The sequence below is a fragment of the Elaeis guineensis genome, chromosome 10 (genome assembly GCF_000442705.2).
Source record: "Elaeis guineensis isolate ETL-2024a chromosome 10, EG11, whole genome shotgun sequence".
Classification (NCBI taxonomy): Eukaryota; Viridiplantae; Streptophyta; class Magnoliopsida; order Arecales; family Arecaceae; genus Elaeis; species Elaeis guineensis.
This window is the reverse complement of record NC_026002.2, coordinates 588,223-605,434: the sequence shown is the minus strand read 5'-3', so window position 1 is coordinate 605,434 and position 17,212 is coordinate 588,223. Positions and strand designations below refer to the sequence as shown.

General features: G+C 39.3%; 2 protein-coding genes across 2 annotated transcripts in view; one reads left to right on the top strand and one right to left on the bottom strand.

Moving 5' to 3' along the window:
- Nucleotides 1-2,166: 2,166 nt before the first annotated feature.
- On the top strand, nt 2,167-3,028 carry LOC105053353 (transcription repressor OFP16-like). The gene is given in 2 exon segments (XM_010934456.4): nt 2,167-2,287; nt 2,290-3,028. Coding segments are annotated over 2 exon segments (642 nt in total). The 5' UTR covers nt 2,167-2,196; the 3' UTR covers nt 2,841-3,028.
- Nucleotides 3,029-5,686: 2,658 nt separating this feature from the next.
- LOC105053352 (uncharacterized) overlaps nt 5,687-17,212 on the bottom strand; it is a 33,665-nt gene continuing 22,139 nt past the window's right edge. The window contains exons 2-3 of the mRNA XM_010934455.4: nt 16,168-16,475; nt 5,687-6,532 (exon numbers count right to left, since the gene is read on the bottom strand). Of these exons, the coding sequence (XP_010932757.1) occupies nt 6,180-6,532; nt 16,168-16,475 (661 nt within the window). The 3' untranslated portion in view covers nt 5,687-6,179. The remainder of the gene's footprint in view (nt 6,533-16,167; nt 16,476-17,212) is intronic.

Below are 17,212 nucleotides of genomic sequence, written 5' to 3'. Positions count from 1 at the left end.
CTTTATTTTTTTTTGAGAGAGAGAGAGAGAGAGGATGTAAATCCACCAATCTTTAAAACCCGAGTTCATAAGTTTAGGGTTGCAGCATTAAAGAATTGAACCAAAAACTCCAGCTGCTAAGCATGGGCGTATGACCATTAAAGCAAAAGCAAATTTACTTTTCACAATTCTATTTGTATTTCTTAGCAATCAAACAAAGCTTTATCGACTTCTTCTAGAATTAGAACCAAAGAAAATTCAGCTAAAAATCAAGCAAGTAGAACTTAAATCTGTCAGGGGATCAATCCCTAATAACTTTACCAACTGCAGTAATTGACACCCTCAAAGCTCTATTAATTAATTAAAGTTCAACTAGTTTAAGTAATTAAAATTACATACCATATACTTCACTCCAATTACTGTCACAAAAAATATATATATATATAAAAGATTTTTATAATCGAGATTTTAAAATTGAAGTTTTTATAATCGAGATTTTAAAATTGAAGTATCCTAGAATTATGTCACAATGGTAGCATAAGCTTATACAAAGAAGCGAATCTCAAACTGATATGCTAATGTGTAAAACAAAATCAACAAGAAGCTCTCAGAAACCTTGCGAGAAAGTTTGACAAGAAAAGAAGAAAAGTCCAATTTACTTAAATATTTTTTCTTCTTTGAAAAAGATAGTTTTGTTAACATCGACGCAATTTTTTGAAAGGTACCCAATGCAGTACCCTTTTTGGATAGTAAAGTTGATGCGTTTCCTTTCATCTGTTTCAATCTCCTATTGATGCTAACCCTGGAAACTCCTTTTTAGTGTACTTCTATTATCTTATTTTCATGATCCATTACATCAGAAGCTCAAAAAATTTGATGCTTTTGTCTTGATGGTAGAATATAAATCAAAAAGGAATGCTGGATCTACATTATCCTGTAGATATGGACCGCTTCACTGCTTGTCCAAGCAACAAGTATAACAGCAGCTTCAAACTTACATGTGATCATGTGTGAGCCTCGTGACTCAACAAAAGAGTAAAAAGAGGCATGTACAATTCATTCTATCTATGACGTGCTCCCTCATATGCATATGTATACAATTTGGTTTTGCACGGTAAAAGCTTCAGGGATTCCCTCAGGTTACAAATAGGAATAGTAAAACCAAATTCAGCTGATATTTATCCGACATGAACCAACATTTTGACCTAAGTGTTCGATACTTACATCAAACAGATACCCAACTGCCAGTCCTAGATTTTTCGGAAAAAAAAAAATCTAGCTGAGGAAAATGGACCTAACCAATGTAGGGGTCGGTTGTATATATTTTTCGCATGAGAGAATGATCCACCATCTTTTACCACGTCAACTGTTGGATTTTCTCGAACAAAACATCAATCATCGGATCGCGCAACGGTCACTTGAAGATTTATACAAATATATCGTAAAAAAGAATTGAAGTGCTTTGAGATGTGTATAGGATATAATCTAATGGTTGATATTGCATAAGAAATATCAATCTTTCTTTCACACGGAAGACACATCCTCAACCCTCAATCTAGAGCTAGTGAAATAGTTTTGAAAAATTTGAATCTAAAACATACGAGTAATATATTGAGACAAGTAGAGCCAAGATTTGCAGGACATTAAATTCTGAATTTAGAAATGCCCACATCCTGCCTTGGTCGCAGAAAAAATTGCCTCCAAAACCTTCGCTCTGTGGACATTACGACAATCACGCAATCAGTCCCAGGCTCATGCAAAAAGCTTGACATCCCCACGTCAACCCCCTCAGTCTAAGCTTCCAACCCTTCGGTTGGTTCGGTCTCCGAACCGTCCGGTCCGGCTCGGTCCGATTAAGTCCAGTACCCGGCCCAAAAATCCGGCGAGAAAAAGTTTATGTACGTGCTCGTATAAAATTCTTATGCGCGAGTTAGATCTGCCGTCCATCATCCCTATAATCGAAAGCCGTCAGATTAGACTTCACTGACATCAGACGGCTGTGCATCAAATCGGCATTGAAGATACCGACGGCGATCAAACCCTCGAAACAACTTCCTATTAATTATTCTCTTAATTAATTAACTAATTTAGTTGATTACTGTATTAATTAATTAATTTAATAATTTGTGACAACTATAAATGGATCCCCACCCTTCCTTCCTTCCCTCCCTCCCTCCCTCTTGGCTTCCGAGCAGAGGAGAGAGAGAAGAGAGAGAAATGTTGGGGAAAGGCTTAAATCACTGCTTCTCTCGCTTCAAGCGCCCTTCCCATTCTACCCCTCCGCCCATCACCCATTCCCTAAATGCCCCCGGGCCTCCGCTACTTCGTCTTCCTCCGTGGTCTTTAAAAGTTTCAATTCCCTCTATGACCCCGCCGCCGCTACCGCCTCCGACTCCGAAACCCTAATGCTAACCCTCTCCTCCTCCGCTGCCACCGCCGCCGAGGGCTCCTCCTTCTCCTCCTCCTCTGATTCCGCCGCCGGCACCACGGCGGCCTACGAGGGCTCCTGCCCCTCCGACCGCGACCTCTCCACTGCCATCGCCTCCCGCCGCTTCTTCCCAGCCTCCCCCGGCCCGTCGAACTCGATCGTGGACTCGGCCGCGGTGGCCGTCGGCGTCCTCGGTGCCGGGGTCGCCGTGCCGACGTACTCACCGGACCCATACTGGGAGTTCCGGCGGTCGATGGAGGAGATGGTGGCGGCGCTGGGGCTGGACCTCCGGGCCCATGCCGCCCAACTCCACGAGCTCCTCCTCTGCTACCTCGCCCTCAACCGGAAGCACGCCCACAAGTACATCGTCGGCGCCTTCGCCGACCTCATTCTCGGCCTCGCCGCCGCCGAGACGCGCCGAACCGACGCCTAACCTCCCTTCCTCCCTCCTCCGCCGCCGGAACTAAAGACCGTTGTTATCCTGCGCCTTCGCCTCTAACCTGCGCTCTTTCTTGTTTTTTTTTTTTTTCCTTTTTTTAAAAAAAATTAAAACGACGGTTTGGATGACTTGCCTTTGTTTTGTAATCTTATACGTAAACACGATCTTTGTACAGCTTCTTTGCGAGAAAAAATGGTTTTTTTTTTTTTTTTTTGTTCCTTGTTTTCAAATGTAAATTTTTTTAGCATAGAATGATCTCTGCCGTCCATTTAAATCCACACAGATAGCAGGGAGTGGATGGCAGCAGGTTAAAGGGAGGGGATAGCAGATATATATATATATATCAATGCTTACGTGCCATATATATATATATATATATCAATGCTTACGTGTCATTATATGATTGGCAAACAAGTGGGGCCGGTATTGGTTTTGGGAAAATGTCACTGCGTAGATTACTTGTGGGCCCGCATTGTTTGGTGGTGGTGGAGGTAGCATTAGCGGTGAGTGGGGAGTGGTGGTGGCGGTGGTGGTGGCTGGGTGGACGGCACATTTGGAGGTAGCCAAGTATGTTTCCACTTTCATCTTGCTGTCACCACTCACCACCCACCGACGTTTTTGGATCTTTTTTGCGGAGTAACGTAAAGCACTGTTTGGTTCGGGGATAATTTGGGACAAATCTTTAACGTGAATATGTTCAGCCAAATGCATGGCTTAAAAGAAGGGGAGAAAAGAGCTTTCTTTAAAAAAAAAAAAAAATTATAACAATGTCTTTTTCTTCTAGCCAGCTTGTTAGCCGATGTGTGAGTTAGAATCAACTAATCTACTTTGCATGTGTCAGTTTCTACTTTAGTTTGCAATTGATTTCTAAAAAAGATAAATGAAAAGTGGAATTTTCTTAAGACTTATGTTTGTACCCCTTGTATGTCATTATCTATCTTCTCACAGATAACCTCAAATGTTTTTGTGTTGCTTGCTTGTTCAATCTTAAAATAGGGATATATTTGGTTTGCATGAAATGGTATGGTTGATCCGACCTTTTCTTATCCCACCACCAAATGTAGTTCAATTAAAGTCTAAAATTACAATCAATATAACGCTACAGTGGTTTCAGACCTCCTTTCTACACTATTTATAAAATAAAAAGGAAAGATAGTGGCCATTATGGCACAAGATTTGGTCCACTGTAACGGCAATAAAGGTTGTTACTTGTCATTTGGACTATCTTCTTGATAAAACAAAATCTTTTAAAAATTGAAAGTTTTTCCAAGAAAAATTTGTACCACTGGAAATTAAATAGTTGTTCATTAAGTAAACAATGATTTGGACAATAGTACTTATTATGGTTTGCTATTTTCCATTGCATGTTTTTAGATAGATATCGGATCATTATTATATAACCATTGTAGTTATTATTATAATAATATTAAATAATTAAATTGCATAATATAGGTAAACAATAGTTGTTTAATTGTTACGATGGTCCACAACGATTAAGTAGGGTCTATATCAAAAAAACCTAGTTTTATCGAGGATACTAGCGGGAAGAGACTCAAGAGTGAGACAGGGAGAAGAGGGGAAGGAAAGGAGGATGAGAAAACTTGAGCAACTACAACTCATCTTGCAATTAATTTGGCAGCAAGTCAACCCACGTAAGATAGCCTTGCCTTGAGTTGTAGCTTAATAAGCAACTCAACTGATAATGCAGTTCAAGTTACTGGATGTTCATGAGCGGAGATAGCTACGGAAAAAACCCACTATCCATAGATTGATTACTCGATATGTTGCAGATGAGGCGGCATGCTTACATTCAACATTCGAGCGAGTTGTCAAGTTCTACAAGGAGATATCTAAAGCTCGAAGGAATGGTAACTGGCTCTCGTAAAAAGAATGGTCGGTCAAAGGCTCAATCCAAATTTCTTACATCCACATATATGCAAATCAGATATGGTTTAGTGTCAGATCGATGGCTAATGGACACTGTTTTTCCATTTAAGTTTGGATACGCTTTGATGACCATCATTGGAGTTTGGTATCAGGTGATAGCAGGGCAACTTCATGACATTGAAACTTCAAGGTGATAAGGCTCCTCTTTTTAAACTGCAGTTTGGATACGCTTTGATGACCAACCATTGAAGTTTTGCAGGAGGATTATCGCTGCAACAGGAAACCATTTATAACTGGATAACAACACATAGAATTTGAAAAAGCTTGCCTATGCGAGAGCCTGTGTTCTCATTAACCTTGCTGAACCTCTAGTAACCGGAATTGATATTAATGAGTGCACATACCACCTGTCAAAACGCTGAAGGTGAAGAACCGCCAATGGTACCAACAGGAAGTTGAATAAAGAAAACCATGGTTGGTGGCCGGTGGAGGGGAAATTAAAAAAGAGCCCAGCTACCAGGAGCTGGGTTGGCATCCAGAGGGACTCGAAAAGCAAGGGATCTCAGGACAGGGAGGAAAGGATCCAATGTGCTGACTGGGGTGAAAGACCAGTAAGTTGACTGGGAGGTAAAGAACAAACCGATAGCAGCTTCTGATCTCCCTATTCCCCCAAACTAGAGAATAAACCAGCACAATGTACAGTTCGCACCACAGAGACTAAAACCCTTTATCAAGTTATCAGAAAAAGATGGAAGTTGCCGCTGCATGGGCGTGTGATATGCCATGCGCAGCCCCCATAATGATGAACAATGACGATGAGGTCCCCAGAAAAAAGGATGGGCATATCACTCAATTGGTAGATAATATATGGCTCTTTCTAGATAGCATACCTTTTTGGTATGAGTTCAAGAGGATGAAACCAAGTTCTGTCAGTATTCCCATGTTCAATACAGTTGATGAAGATTATATTCATTTCATAGAGAAACATATAGAACCTTTGATGTTGCCAAAAGCCACAGGCTATCCAATAGCAGTAACTTACAATGGCACCTTTAACAGCAAACTAGAAAGGTGAACCATTTTACAGAAAGCCCCATATGAACTAGGAAGGCATGAACTTGGTGCGTGCGGTAAACCTTCACCAATGCTGTGGAATCTAATTTCTGGTGACAATAGGATGCAGGATTAAAGTAGAGCAGCAACAGAGCCATGTGATCAATTTCAGTCCAAGTAAAGGGCAGAAACACAAAGGAAAAATTCGTTAATTGCATATAGGTCCAAAGGAAATTGCACCCTTCAATCCCCCAACCCCAAGCGACTAAATTCAAACAATTAAGTGCACAGGCATTCCTCGTTTTCACACCATTGAAAAGGTGACATTACCCAAACCGTGTATTCATGTTCATCATCTGATTCTGCGAAACACACCAAGTACTTTCTTAAGCACTAGTCAGATAGGTCAAGCTCCCTCCTGCTCTTGATCATGATCTTTTTCTTTGTATCAAAATCAAGTTTATCGAGATCTGAAGCAATTGCCAGGTACCCATAAAAGATCCTCTTCCTCTCACCAGTTTTCTCATCCACCTTGACCAGTGCTGGATTCTTGTCATCATCACCAGACCGAGAAGCTTGTGCGCGTGCCCAACCTTTGCGTCCATGGTTTTCCCTCTCAAAGTACTCCACCAGGCGCTCAGCCTCCTTTAAGCCAGCTGGAGTGTTGGCAAATTTCACCATTGTGACACCCGTATGGCCCTCCCTTCCATAAATTGACTTTGACTTGCCACCACCGAAACCCAGTTCTGCAAACAAAAATAGAGAACATAGTTCAGCAAATATTATTTAACATGACATTGTTTCATGAATTCTAGGGGGGCCATAAGCATAACCAGATATCAACAGCGGGCATCACCAAGTGCCATTCTTCTTGAATGAAAAGAGTACTCTCATCAATTAAATAATCGCTAGCTTACTGTATTACTCAATGTAGTCAATGAAAGATTTATCACTTCACAGAATATCTGGTTCAGGTGATTCTAACAAGACAGATCTTCCATTTACCTGTCCTTTTTACCAAAGTGAGGATAGTTTGCCCTAATAAGATCTTACAGATTAGTTCCATAAAATTTCTTTTGAAACTCTAATGCAGCAGCTTGTATCACTGACATTTTGCAACATTTTATCTGAAGATCATACAGTCTGGGTAAGCACTCTGAAAAAGGTCATTTTCATCTGAAGACAACACTGGTTTTTTTTTTTTTTTTGGGTGCAAATAGTTTTAAATATCATTTGCAACCTTGCCCTTTTAATGCAAGGGATCCTCTCCACAGAAGATACCCCCAACTAAAAAATTCTAAAATCTACCAATCATAATAGGAAAAATTATGAAAATTCTAGATGAAAAGTCAGTCGAGCCAAAACCAAAATGAAACTAGTGTCAATATCCTTGTATGCAGCTAAAACAAGGAGATAAGGTTTCCTGCACAGATTGCTCTTGTTGCCTCTCTTCTATAATCATGGAGAGAGAAGAGAGAGAGAGAGAGAGAGAGAGAGAGAGATCCCAAGTCGACATCTGAAGCTTCAAACAAGGTAGGCAATGTGGAGATGTACCTGTTACAAAATCACATACGGTTCACCCAAATGTTGGTACACGACGAGGGACTCCACACATACAAGGAGGATTTGTTTAGTGGACATTGTAGTAACGACAGGCCTGGTTAGAATATGTGCAATGCAGGGCAAAAATGCCAATCTGAGGCTAAAAATTTGGTTGGCCAGAAAAGATTTTACAAGACAATTTCACTCACTAACGTGGAAATCATTGGTTTAAATTGCTGGAGATTGGAAAGAACAGATAGCAAAGCAAACTTACATACGTGACCCACAGGAGATAGGGGGAAATATGTCACTGACTTTCATGTCCCTTCACTATAAACAAGGAGAGTAAAAGAGAATCTGACCTAGCTATAAGTTCCTAGAGGTCATGTTGCATCACTCAAAACCGATACAAGAAATGTGACATGCAATTTAACTCGTGCAGTGTTTCTTTCTTCAGGAGAATCAAGGCAGTAAGTACAAAAAAAATGGTGCATGATGGAACTCAATACTCAAACTAACAAGTTTAGGCATTTGTGAGACCAACAACTAATATAAAGAACTAGTTATTTAGAGCCACAATAACTAATATAAAGAACCTCGCTGAAGCATAATATAAAATACAATGCCGAAGCATAATAACTAATATAAAGAACAGCGCTGAAGCATAATGAATGAGATGCCAACCAACCTTGCCATTATTAGATTAGAGAGAGAGAGAGAGAGAGAGAGAGAGAGAGAGAGAGAGATCAATGCCCATATAAAAGGAAAAAAGTACCTTCACCAACCAATTAGAGCCACAATGTCAGTTAAAGTAACTAAATGAGACAAGTGAAGACAGAAATCTTGTCAGCTAATTTCCACTGACGTTGATATATTCATCACTGAGTCGACAATCAAAGCCCATTGCCCCAAAGATCAATATCCAGTTTTGTATTTGTGATTCTACAATAAAGATATAACAATAAAAAGTGCAGTAACTGAAGCAATCAACCACAGCAACAATTATTTTTCGGGAAAGGAAAAAGACATACACCAAGTTAAGAAAGGATAGAACAAAGATTCATGGGTTTCAACATAGCATATTCAAGAATTCATAGCCTGAATGGGATATCAGAAATGCACACATGTAAATCTGAATGTGGCTTGCAATCAAAATGAGCAGCAGTCTTGCCAATCCCTCAAATCAAATAAAATGCAATGATTGAAAAACATCAAAAGTTTATCTATTACCTTGACTACAGTTTTCCCCATCAATATCACAATGACACCATCATCAACAAGGTTGATGATAGCGGTTAAGGTACCCGCACCGGTACACGACTGGTAAGTGTCCATATGGTACAGTTCTTGACACCAACACTCAATATGGAGGAGCATGCTGAGTATCGATTTACCACTAATATGAGTCAGCACACCTGATATGTACCAATATGATCCAGTATTGACAACCATGATCATTAGTAGATCTAGGGCAAGAGTTGTTTGCTAACTATGTAGGGAAAAATCACAATGGCATTTACAACTATAACTATACAATTGCAGAGTCTTTTTCTTTAAGGGTGCGTTTGGTTAGCCATTAAAAAAGTATTTTTTTTGCTTTTTGACTAAAAAGCAAAAATCAAAAAGCAATGTTTGGTAACACCATGAAAAGCAAAAAGCAAAAATCAAAATAATTGCTTTATATGCAAAACAAAAATTTTTTGCTTTCCAAAACTTGCTTTTCTTCTTTTTTTGCTTCCGCACATCTAAAATGCCAAACCAAAAAGTAAAGAGCCCGAATCTTTCTTCCTCGTCAAGCTCTTCACCTCCCTACCCCCTTCTCCCTCCCTTTCTGAATCTTTTTCCCTCGTCGAGCTCTTCATCTGCCATCCCCAAACGTTGCTTTTTACTTTATAGCAACGTAGTTATCAAACATACTTTTTACCTTTTTGCTTTTACTCAATAGCAAAAATCAAAAAAAAAAAAAGTACTTTTTAAAAATCAAAAATCAAAAAATGTAACCAAATGCACCCTAAATGTACACCTCTCCTTCACAACACAATTATCTATTCAAACATTATTACTGGAAAAGAGAGGTCTCACTGTAGCAACACCATCAAGGATGTCAAACATGTGTGACACAATGAGAAAAGCATAAAGGCCAAAGCATAGAGGCTATACAAGCCATAAATATGACCTAGTTAAAATATATATGAGAAACAGGATGCATTTAAGAACATATAAGTGTTGCCAAAAGTTTCCAGGAGGAGGACAACGTCACAATCCATTTCCAAATTGAGGATATGGTGAAACCAAGTTCCAGATTCCCAGGATTTTTTTGATTCAGCATTACGATATAAAATCCAGAGAGCACTTCAACAATGAATTTTGTTCACACCCAACACCAGTTGAGATTAAATCAGTAGTAAGAGGTTGAACTGCAAAGCAGCAATGGCATGTGGAACCTTGCATTACACAAGCTTTAGAAACCCCAATGTGGAAAAGCCAATTCAACTCCCATGCTCTTCCTGCTTGTGGAACCTAGATGCATATATTGGCAAACCCACAATTTAAACTCTTCCAACTAAACAACAATGGCAGCACAATTGCTGATGGGTCAGCCCCAGTCAGCCTGACCTATCAAGGGCACACCCAGACTCACCTATATTAGATTTTCAAATTAGCACAAACATAGCCATATCAAAATGGAGAGAGAACTGGATTTAGGACAAGGATAATGTACATGGTAGCCATCACCAATTGTGTGCAAACCGTCCAAGGAGAAGGAGAGTCAACCATGGACAATGAGATGGGAGCGGATTGAATTGCATGATTGGCAGCATATAATGGTGGAGAAAGATAAGAAGACAACGAAGAGCATATATGAGACAGAACACCCACTAGTGAAGGGGTGGAGAATAAAGGGGAGGTAAGGAGTCCGGAGGAGAGAAGAGGTGCAATAATAATTTTAAAAAGGGCAACACAGTAAAAGGACTACCTAACACACAAGTAATTGGAGGCAAGAAGCAGATAAGGAAGAGGAAGAAACAAGTAGGTAGTGGCTAGAGGGAGAAACAACACAAGAAAAAGAGAAGCTGGAAAACAGATGAGGAGAAGAGCGGAGGAAAAAGGGGGCGCACAGGAGACCAACAAGAGCAAAACCACTAGGCAAATGTACAAAGAGAGGTGGCAGAGGAGGTGAGACCAAAAGGACGAAGATATAAAGCCAGCAGTTGTTTGCCACCGCAATCAAAGGTTCACTTTCCACCATTCTCATATGATGCCCCTAAGGTAGCAAAAGGTCGGGCTAACTAGTGGCCCAACCCAGTGCCAACATGGTTAGCTCCAATCAGTCGCGATCTTTTAGGCTCAAGAGTCAAGTTTACATCCAGAACATGACCTAGATAACAAGTTGGATATAGGTTTGTTTTCTTGCACAAGCCAGCATAACCAAACCAGTGGACTAGTAAGATCAAAGTCAAACATTGGACAACCCAACTCAAGCTGGTCCAGCCCGACCCAGCCCAACTTAACCATGATCCCATGACTTTGGAAGTAACAACTCTATCATTAATGGAATTCAACAAGGTTTTGAGACCTACCTATGGTGTCAATGAAGGAATGTGCGCTTATGGATGGAAGATCATTAGATTTTAGATAATGTTTGGCATTAAATTTCATCTAGTGTTTCGCTTTGTTTATTTTTGTTTTATTTTAGATTAAGCTATTTATGAATTCTAGGTTTGAGGGACTTGCATTAAAATTTTTAAGGACTTTATTGTAATCATATTTGTTAGAAGGGGTCCTTCTACAAAAGTGTTATTTAATCTTATAAATACTGCCCAACCCTAGGGTATTTTATTATGATGGTTGCACAGTGAAATAATAAAGAGACTGCTGTTTCCTTCATCTTCTTCCTGCATCACATAATCAAGGTGCGAGAGCTCCTCCAAAGCAAGTCCGATAGTTATCCTTTCTTCATGTCTCCTATTTCTTCCCAAATCAGATCTGCATCTCTCGTTTATTTCCTAGGGTCTATTTCTTCCCTGCTGTTGCTATGATTTAATCAGAAGCCACATTTGTAGCAAACATATTTTACATCATTCTTAGGTTTAGTTTAGAAGATTCTTTACATCCTACCAGATCATGCATTTTTTTCTCATTTAGGAACATCCAGTCTCCTATATTTGAGGTTTGCCATAGTTTAGCTTTCGGATTCATTCATATTGCTTGCTGTTTTGCATTGGAATCATGATAAGCATTTAAATTCTTCCCTTAGATGGTCCTCCATTAGTCATGCATTTTTGGTTTGTAAGAGTATTGAGAATGTTTCTTTGTAAGGTGAAGACTAAGGTTAAATACTTAAATTTCATCTTTCTTGACAAATGAGGGGTAGCATTCTATACCAAAACCTTTTTTTATTCTTCTCCACTTTCCATGCACCTCAACTCTCAAGTGAACTTTTCTTTCCTCTTTCATTTGAACCAAAGCAAGATCCAACATAACATGGACCCAAATATAATGGGTTGGTCTGGATCATGCATGACCTACCCCAGGCTGGATGGGGGCAAATAATTTCCATGGACTCAGCCCAATCCAACTTAGTCAGCAACTCAATTGGGCCCAAGTCTAAAATCATGTCCTAAAAGGAAACCAAGTCATGGCCAGTTCAGTATTTTAAAATATAGAGTACGGCTGCATATGCAGATGTGGTTCCCAACCACACCACATTGCTTCACACATGTATGCCTCAAAAGCAATCTGCCTAGCATTTTGTGGCTATATATGCAGCCCATGTAGCATTGCGTGGTTGCATATGAGGCACGCTGAGCATTATGTGATATGTGGCATCAAGGTACAAGGTTGGCTATGCCTACATTGAGGCCTGGACCAATCAGCTGGTGATACAGTTCGCTACGCCCCTATGCCATTCTATGTCAGATCCGAATCGACACAGTAGAGAGAGTAGGAAAGAGCTAGAACAAGAGGGAGGAAGGGAGAGGGGAGGGGAGGGAGAAGAAAAGAGAGAAGCTAGGAGGTCAGCGGAGACTTCTGGAGGAGGGGCTCCACCCACCTCTTGATCAAAACAAGAACAACTTTACTAGGGGTCAACAACAATGAAAAAAGAAACAAAGGTCATCACCGTTGTTTCGATCGAGAGGAGGGTAGAGCCCCTCCTCCGGTCCTCTACGGCCCTCCACCAGCCTCCCGGCCCCTCCCTGTCCTTCCCGCCCCCTCCCCCCTCTCTCTTTTCCTTTTTTTCTTCTCCCTCCCCCTTTTTTGTCGGTTTCTCGTTTCAAATGCTAGAACCATCCTAATCCATCGCCAATATGGTTCAGTATGCCCCAAAATGAATGGTTCGGGATGGTTGTGCAATCCTTGTGTGGCATACTTAGCATTGTGGGGCCACATATGCAGGCCATGGGCTCATGTAACAAAACTATTTCAAGCTCCATCTACAATGCTAATTATTTGCAAATGGAATGTCCGATGCCCATATAAAGCCCATGAACTCTTGCAATGAAACTAGTTCAAGCTCTGTGCAAATGGAACTAGATTTTGGACGGCCAAATGTCCATATTATAACTAATGTTAATATGCTGCGCACGTTATAATTATTAACAAAAAAGAGCAGCCCAATGCACAAGGTTCCTACCCCTATAGGTCTAGGGAGGGTCACATGTACGCAACCTTACCCCCACATGCAAGGAGGCTATTTCTTCATTTCGAAACATGACACTCAGGTCACAATAGAACAACTTTACTGTTGCATCAAGGCTCACACTTTATGTTTTAACTATGGATATTAGATAATAAATGCTTAGTAGGAGGCACTAAATTTTAGTTGCTTTTATTATCAATATTACTCTTATTTATCCAAAAATACTATCAATACCCTTTTAATGCATTTAATGCATAAAAGAATGTATCAAGGCATACCATACCACACCGATATAGAATTGATACACAATACAAGTAGCGTATTGAGTATCAATACGCCGAACCGACTCTCATATTGGGCATACCAAAATTGTACCAAGATGGTACCAATATGAGGTTTGGTACTAAGATTGAGAACCATGATTTATGTATTATATTTATTTTTAAATGGTTAAAAATAATAATAACCACATGTGCCCTCTTATGTAGTCCACATATCATAGCAACCTTTTGAAACTTGGTCTAGTTCGTGCTAGACCTAGTCCATGATAGTCTCAGTTGAAGGCCTAGATGCCTCTTTCTTCTCTTCCTTTCATTATTTCTCTCTTAACTCTTGATAGAGGCACAAGATAGATAGGGAAGTAGAATATGTAGAGAGCATATTCATATTGCACCATCAATGTGGCACTGAGTTCTAACTTCAAACCATTACAAATCCTCCACCTATGTTCAAAGTGAATAGTCAATATTGGCACACCATACCAATGTATGCCATATTGTACCAGTTCGGTGCCGATATGCAGTACAAGGGACATATCAACACTCAACACACCGAATCAACCCCCATGTTGGGTGTAATGACACATTAATAGGGGTGGCATCAATAACAAGCTCGATATCGAGATGGCATACCTTGCAGCATACCAGCTTTGAGTTCTCTCATCCAAAAGTCAACTTGGACCATGAATTTACTAGAATCATCTTTAACCTCCTTCGCATCATTCTGTATTGCAATATACGTCAGCACAATATTTATGTATCAATGTCCAAAGCATCAAAACCATGCACATGCAAGCTCATGTTAATCCTCAATGTAACCTTTGCCTATATAAACCCTTGTTTGAGAAATAATTTCATGTACAAGGCTTGTACATGGTCAACTATAAGAATATATTACATGTTTGCACTATGTCTTCCCACTTAAAAGCTTAAACATTACCCTAATTATACTGCAGAAACTGCATTGTATCACCATTAACATGTTGCCTCCACTTCACTTACATCTCAAGCATATCATACCAATAATAATTACTCTTCCATGAGCACAATCCAATTACCAATCCTAATAGCATACATTTTCTATCATAAAGAATTTAAAAACAAGCTTTCTTAAAGATGTCATCAGTTGCCAGAATTTACAAAAAGCCATCCATGAGGTCTTGCAAGTTGCATCATATACAACCACTTTAGTCCATCACCATGTTCCTTATGTATTGAAAAATCATAAGTTGGACACTATGGTGGTGACAGTTTGAAATGATCCACCTAAAAGCAGTCAGATATTGACATTCAGTGTGTGTGTGTGTGCGTAACTGTTTAATTTTTGAACATTCTTCTCAACACTCAAAATCCAGCACCCCATTGCATTGATGATTGAACAAGTTCATATGGCAAAATTTATTTTCCTTGAGTTCTCATTGTACTCTGATACACAACTTAATCATATAAAAAATTGAAACCATTATATTTGATCAAATAATAAAGTTTCTAACTAATATTTTTCTAAGGTCACAACTGTTTTGAAGACAAGCATCAATACAAATTAAGATCTCCGCACGTATAACCATCGAAGGTAAATATCGAAAATGAGAAAAAAATAGTCTATAGTTTTCACCTCTGATATTGTTAATCAGAGACGACTCTTAAAAACAAACTCCTAACAAATAATCCCAATGAAACATGTCTGTACTCCTCCCCTCCACTGCAATTTCATGCATCTAATACAAAAATAAGATCTTGACTTAATGCATATATGTGCAAACCAAGTAATATAACAAAAGGGTGGTGATAATCAGGACCACACTTGTTTATGGATAACAGGGCATAGGTACAATGGAACACTCAAACCATGCAGAAATTTGAGATTTTATTCTTATGGCAACAAATAACATTTCACTGAAGAGAGGAAGGGGGCAGGGGAATAGGTTCCATAAGGTAGCAGCACTGCATCTCAATGGATATAAACAACTAAAGGTTTAAAGAAAAAAAAAAAGAAAGGAAAGCAAATTGTGAGCTAAACCAGGAACAGACATAACATCATGAATGCATTTCCTTCCAAATTTTGACATCACAACAATAGTACCCATTCCGCATTAGGGGAAAGGAAGTACAACTGAGCTACATAGCCATGCACTCAAGGACCACTAGGAATGAGGCCAATTGAACAAGCCTCCATAGTGGCCCATCATCAATATGTTTGCATTAGTATGCATGGGCCAAGTATATGGACCCAAAAAAGTATAATCGTGTATAACCTGAAATAGGTGCATGAACTATTGCTCACCAAATCAGAATACAGTTTTGATTATGAACCATAAAAGTTTTACCAAAACTGACGGCCCAAACAACTAAAAGATCGTGGTCAACCTTATTTGATAAGCAACACCAGTATGCATACCAAATCACTAGAAACTAATAGGAGTTGATGCCCTTGCTGAAGATCAATGATGCCTAGAAACAACATAGCTCTAGTTGTTAGAAATTCATGTGGCAGGAAATAAGGCAGGAGCAAGAACATAAAGGGGCCAGTGTTGAATTTCATGTAGCTCGAATTCAAATTGACATAGAGAACCAAAGAGGAGAGAGCGGCAATGGGGTTCAGGCAAAGACCAGATTAAAAATATCACAACAAAAATTAGAAGCATAATGACAATTCAACAAAAATCAATTGGCATGTCAAAAAGGAAATCAGGATAAAACAATGACTCATTTTAAAACAAGAACAAATATATGTTAAGAAGACAGACCAAGCATGTTTCTAAAATAGAACATAAAAAATCAAAACAATTTTCAATCTATTTGGATCAATAAATTGACCGATGAAAAATATATAGAGCATGACCAATGAATCTTCAATTGTATAAACATTCTAATACGTTATCACGTAAAAAATAAAGTGAAGCTAATATGTTATATATACCTTTAAGTTTAGTATCCATTTCTTTATTACCCATACCCTCCATGCGACCATCTTTTCTTCTTCCTGAATTTGTATTATGAATTATCACTGCTGGTGGCCATAAAATAAGATCTTCCCTATTTGCATGAGCATCATCAGCAGATAATAATTGATATGCCTTGGAGTTCTCAGGGGCCTTTGTGAAGTTCCATCCCATAAGAACACACAAGGCCTTGTGTAACCCAAGATGATCAACCCGCAACTCTGCATTTTGCGAGTTGTATACATGCATAATAAGTCCATGCACATCTGCAAAGTCTTTAGAAGCCCTGTAATTTAGCACACAAGCACATTGAATAACAAAAGAATCAGAGTTTCCCGATTGAACAGGAGGGAGAAAAAAGGAAACTGAAATTAAATGCATATCATTGTGAGAAAGAATTATAATAATTCCAAGTCTGTGAAAGCATGCATATATAGAACACAACTATCAGCCTAACAGACAAAATAACAAAACAGTTTGCCATAATCATTAAGTTCAAAGCTATATATTCTTTGCAACTCACTGCATTGCTACATAAGTTCTTTCATCACCTAAACCCCAACTACAAATTTCACTACAAAATCAGCATCCAAAACAAAGTTTCACAAACCAACTTGAGAATCTACTCTATAAAGTCACCAAACCAGTATCAGGGCTTGAATCGCCAACCGGCATAATATAGAATGAATCTGTACCATATCATTCCAGGATGTACCGATTTTTTTTTGTTGATTTCAATTTAAGTTGATAAAACAATTGCCTGTTTCAATTCGAAGTTGGCAAAAAAGAAAGGTTCCATTGTTTTGAAACGAAAGAGGATCCCCTATTCCGATCTTTTGATGAGAACTTTCAAGCCCTCTCTCCCTCCCTTCCTCTCTTTACCTCTATCCATCTCCCTCCCCCTCTATGGGCATGGTAAGGCTTCCATTTTGAATTGAACAGATGAACTATGCTGATAACCGAAGGAGCCAATTCAGCATGCCCTGAGCCACCTAGTTTGGCATGCCCTGAACCAGCCGGTTT